Consider the following 5246-nt stretch of genomic DNA (forward strand, 5'->3'; position numbering starts at 1 on the left):
AGAATGTTATAACATTTTTTTATATATATTTTATATTTTTATCTTTTATATTAAAAATAACTGATAAAATGTGAAAAAAGATAAACATTTATTTTTTATACTAAAAAATATATAGAAAAATTAAGTACAGATATCATTACACGTGTCTATGTATGCAATATAATAATATAACCAAGCGTATAGTTAAAGTAAGACAGACAACAGAGTACAATCATAATAAAAAAAAAAAGCAGGAGGAGAATAAGAAAAAAAGATTATTAGACAGCAAATGAATAGAAAAATTTAATAATAAAGTGAAATGATAATAGACATATCATGGTAACATAGAAAATAACTCCCAAAACCCCTCAAAAGAATGCAAGCGAATAATGAAATGAATAATATATAGTCCAAGTAGGTAGATCAGTGATATAAACTCCCCATATATATGTATATAATATGATAGCTAGAAAATGGTATATATAGAGAGGCAAATGGCAAAATGATGGTAGCAATTAGAAGATCTCTACAGCAGTAATGATAAAAGAGCCGATCCCAATCCAAAGCTCCCAACCATCTTTTTGGATGACCACAATTTCTCTACTCCACTCTGCAAATTGAAATTCGTTCACTTATAAGTTTAGTCTTAATATAATTAATGTATCAAACACAAATATGTATGTGCCAAGAGGCAAATTAAAACAAATCTAGCTTGAAAAATAATAAAAAGAGAGATCATATATTATTCAAATTTCAATTATCTAAAAACGGTTATGAAATTGCATTTTTTTATATAAAATATAAATAATTATACTTTTAACATATCTCTCAAATTTTGAATAAGATTTTTTTAAGAGGAATACTAGTGGACAGCAATTTTGATGTTTTGTAACTATCAATTGGCCATCAATAGTGTTTTTAATGGTGTGAGATTACATCTAATGGTGGGAGATCACTCACTTTTATTTTGATGGTTAAGTGCTAACCAAAAAACACAAAAGTTACTGGCCCTCTAGACTTTTTCTTTTTTTAATTTATTTAAATCTTTTACATAAGTATTCTTTTAATTTGTTTTATATTATTTTTTAAAAAATAATAAAAATTACTTATTTTAAGTAATAAATTTTTTGATATTATGTTATCACAGCGATAAAATGATATTATAACTATCTGAAAATTAAAAAGAAACCTGATGTAATATATCTTAATATTCTAGTATTAGCTAAAGATACAAAATAACAAATAATAATAATAAAAGATATATTAAATATATATTAAAAATAAATTAAATTACACATATATTTATTTACAATAATTATATAGTAGAATTAACTCAAATAGGATAATATCTCTATTTAAACTAAAAATTTCGCATTCGAATCTCACTCAAAAAGTGGTTAATTTTAATTTTGGTGGATAAATATAATTTTTGAATAACGAAATATGGTTCATCAATCATCATGATCATTAGCAAAAAAGTAACAATATAAGATGAGAAAAAGAAGAGTGAAGCTTACACTATCGCTAACCGGAGCGAGAGATGCCAAGCTGGGACCGGGAGCTCCAGCAGCCGGTGAGAGAGCAGGAACCGGCGATAGTGCAGGTGCCGTACTCTTCAGGGGAGCAGGAGAAGTTGCCGGAGGAGATGAAAGAGGGGTTGGCGTGAGCGCGGGAGGAGGGACGGCGGGTGGTGGTACTGCCGGCGGTGGTGTGGCTGGAGGTGGAGAGAATGGTGGAGGAGAGGCAGGGGGAGGAGAGGCCGGAGGAGGAGATGCGGGTGGCGGAGAGGAGGTTACCGGCGGAGGAGTGGCTGCGGGTGGAGGAGACGACTGTTGTTGTGGGGGAGGAGATGACTGCTGTTGTGGGGGCGGAGATGATTGCTGCTGCTGTGGAGGAGAAGACTGAACGGGAGGAGCAGGAGAAGATGGAGGAGTGGGAGGAGCAGGAGAAGATGGAGGAGTGGGAGGAGCCGGGGTGGAGGTCGGTGGAGAAGGGGTGGTGGTGGTGGGAGTTGGAGGAGTTGGGGGAGATTGTTGTTGTTGTTGAGCAGCGACTCCGGCGGCGGTCACAATGCAGACGAAACCGGCAAACAGAATGGTTGCTCTGTCCATCATGGCACTAGTATTTTACTCTTCTCCTTCTCTTCTTCTTCAAAGTTGGGAGGGTTAAGTGGAAGAGGCAAGGAGAGAAGAAGAAGAATATATAGGCGTAATGGTAACTGAGTGAAACACAAGCTTTTCAATTTCGGACAAATTTCGCTCTATGTTGATATGCTACATGGGATCATGTGGAATCTTCTTCTTCATCCATGCATTACTATCAACATATATTTTTACGGTTCTGCTACGTTACCAACATATCTGCTAACTTCTGTCAACTCTTATTTATAATTGTGTTTCATGGAAGTATGTTCGTAGATGTGTCTAATAAAAATTTCTTTTTTATAGCTATGTTTAATAAAAATGTCTTTATAGATATATTTTCTGGATGCGTCTCTTTATATATGTATTTAAAATATATTAATTATTAGACACATCAACGAACACACTTTCATAAAACACAATTATAAATAAGAGTCTGCAGAAGTTGGCAGATAATACGTTGATACCCTATACTTTCCATATTTTTAGGAGAGTGTTAGGCAAATAATGATCATCTTGAATAATATGAACAACCACCAATCAAATAAAAATACACTACATCCTAATTTAGTGTTACTAATTAAATTTAAGATTAATTTACTCTTTTAATCCTATTAATTCATTCACACATTATTTAAAAATGTTGTCTATACCTTTTTATAGTTTTATTGTATAAACATCAATGCTACTTGTATAATACTAAAATTAACTATCAAATTCAGTTACCAATATAAAATATATATTAAAATATAAATATATATTAAAGATAAATTAAATCAAATATTTTTTTACACAAATATATTAGTGATTAGTGATTGATTTTAATTATTCATTTTGATATACAAATAATATTTTTATTGTATAAAATATTAAAAATTAAATTTCTTTAGCAAGGTACTCTAGAGAAACATAAAGCTAGCTGGCTAAAAATAAAGAAAGATTAGGAATTCAGGATTTATTGTTTTTATTTGTTACTTAACTATCAAGTCAATTCTTTTAAATTAATAATCTAAACCACATACTTTTTAATTTTTAATATTTAAATTTTTTAATTCCTTTTAGTCTTACATTATATATGTAAATTGGTGTCAATTTTTTTCAAGTATCATTCTTATATATCTATAAAATGTATTTTTTTAATTTCTCATATTTGAATTTAATTTTTTTATTAAAAATTATCATATTTATTGTTATTATACATATTAATTTTTTATTTTTACTAAAAATGGATTAATAAGTGTGTGCCTATTAGTTAGTCTACCAAAACTTATTAGGGTGTGATTAAAGAGAAACAAAAATAAGATAAAAACTTGTATGTAGTTATTTTTATATAAAATTAATAGTAAAAAATTATTAGATAATTTAATAAATTTGACTAAATTATTATTTAATAATTTTTAACTATTAATTCTACTCTAAATAAACTTTTATAGGGAGAACAAAAAGTCAACTTTGGCTTCTTTTTTTTTTTCGGTGACTCAACTTTGGCTTCTTTACATCCGAATATATTGACTCTGCTAAATTAATAATGTGAGTAATGGTTTTCCTTGCAGTCCTATCAAATTAAAACTAAATAAATAAAAAAAAATATGTATTGTTTTATGATTGCATAGATATTGTTTAATTAAGTCGTAATAAATTAAGTACCAACCTTATTTAAGTTTGAAATATTATTTACATAAACATCAATAATTAGAGTACTATATGCACTATAATTTCGTGCTTCTAAAATTACATGACTATTAATGCAGTAATCTTTTTCTGATTTTCATAATGTATTTACAATTTTCATGGACAACGAGTGATTAGTTATCGGTGATAACTCAAGTGTAGTCGACTCTATATAAAGTTTATATTTGAGAGCTATTAGATGAAAATTTAGTCAAATCAATCAAATCATTTAACGACTCTTACCTATCAATTTCCCGTAAAGTCGACTGCAATTGAATTTTTACCTTAATTAAAGATATTATGAGTGACTATATGGAGAAATGATCAATAGGCCCTAACAATGAATTATATGTTATGATGACATTACATACAGTAGCCACCAAAATGATTATGGGGGCACATGATAATGCTGATTACAAGACATGTAAATAATTGGCATACTTTCTTTTATATGAATAATCCGATATGCATTAACTGTAATTAATTGATTACATCTTTGTTCCTTTATTAAACCTTTAATTTATTAGGTATTGGTGCTCCTTAACTAACAGAGTTATGCTCTGTTACGTTGTTGTGCTGATTTGGGTTGGGGAACCGGAAACACATTTGAAAGCACATTATTGGGTGAGTGTTTCAGATAGAGAAAGAAATCGTAATCGGTGGGTAGTATTTACATTTGAAGTAGTTCATGTCCCAATTTCTGATGCTCAATTTTGTGTGCTACGTGTACGCCGGTAAATCTGGAAAATGATTGTCTACCATTATATTTTTATTTATTTATGTCATTATGTACATACATGTCTCGAGTTTAATTAATTTTTGTCTTCTTTTTATTAACTTACACATACCATGTGTATACGGTATATAATTATATATACATGCATGCTATTGTAAGATTTAATTTTCATAGTGGTGAGTGATGAATACTTTCGTATCGGTGTGTATGTCAATTATAAGCATAATCATATAAAAAGAATAATGTAGGAAGTGTGGGTCATGCGTGTGGGTTCATTCCTTAGTGGTGTGGTGTCTCATGGCATGTGTAATTTGTACGCTACGTTGGGGACTTGAGGCTGCCACAAAGAAATATATGAGGGTCCGGTTGGTACCTGAACCTCCTCATATATACTCATGTTTTATTCTTGGTGGTATCAAGTAATAAACAATAAAATCAACTTGGATCGGTCGAGTAGTCATTTACTCATTCGTTTAAATAAGTGTTAAAAATTTAAATCTTGTGTTGTGAATGCAACAATTTATTAACTAACAGTAGATTCTTAAATATAGCTTAAATTAGTGCTTGACCGGACGAATTGAAAGATACAGTGACAAACAAAAAGTAATAAACAATAAGTATAAAAAATTAACTTTTATTTAGTTAATAATAATAAATTTTTTATTTTAAAATTATTTTTTAATTTTTAAGAATTTTAAATTTAAAATATAAAATTGTTT

At 29.5% G+C, this 5246-nt stretch overlaps 1 protein-coding gene across 1 annotated transcript; it reads right to left on the bottom strand.

Annotated features, from left to right (window-relative positions):
• Positions 1-269: 269 nt before the first annotated feature.
• On the bottom strand, positions 270-2349 carry LOC112777080 (uncharacterized). The gene is made up of 2 exons (XM_025821365.3): positions 1497-2349; positions 270-589 (listed from the first exon to the last, which is right to left on the bottom strand). The coding sequence occupies exons 1-2, from the start codon at positions 2091-2093 to the stop codon at positions 506-508; spliced, it is 681 nt and encodes a 226-aa protein (XP_025677150.1). The 5' UTR covers positions 2094-2349; the 3' UTR covers positions 270-505.
• Between the last annotated feature and the right edge of the window lie 2897 nt (positions 2350-5246).

Source organism: Arachis hypogaea, chromosome 19, assembly GCF_003086295.3.
Source record: "Arachis hypogaea cultivar Tifrunner chromosome 19, arahy.Tifrunner.gnm2.J5K5, whole genome shotgun sequence".
Lineage (NCBI taxonomy): Eukaryota > Viridiplantae > Streptophyta > Magnoliopsida > Fabales > Fabaceae > Arachis > Arachis hypogaea.

Bases quoted from the DNA above. Each gene is read 5' to 3' on its own strand.
- LOC112777080 (XM_025821365.3), bottom strand. From the start codon at position 2,093: ATGATGGACAGAGCAACCATTCTGTTTGCCGGTTTCGTCTGCATTGTG. The intron at 590-1,496 runs GTAAGCTTCACT...TTCAATTTGCAG, and splicing joins TCGCTCCGGTTAGCGATAGT to AGTGGAGTAGAGAAATTGTG.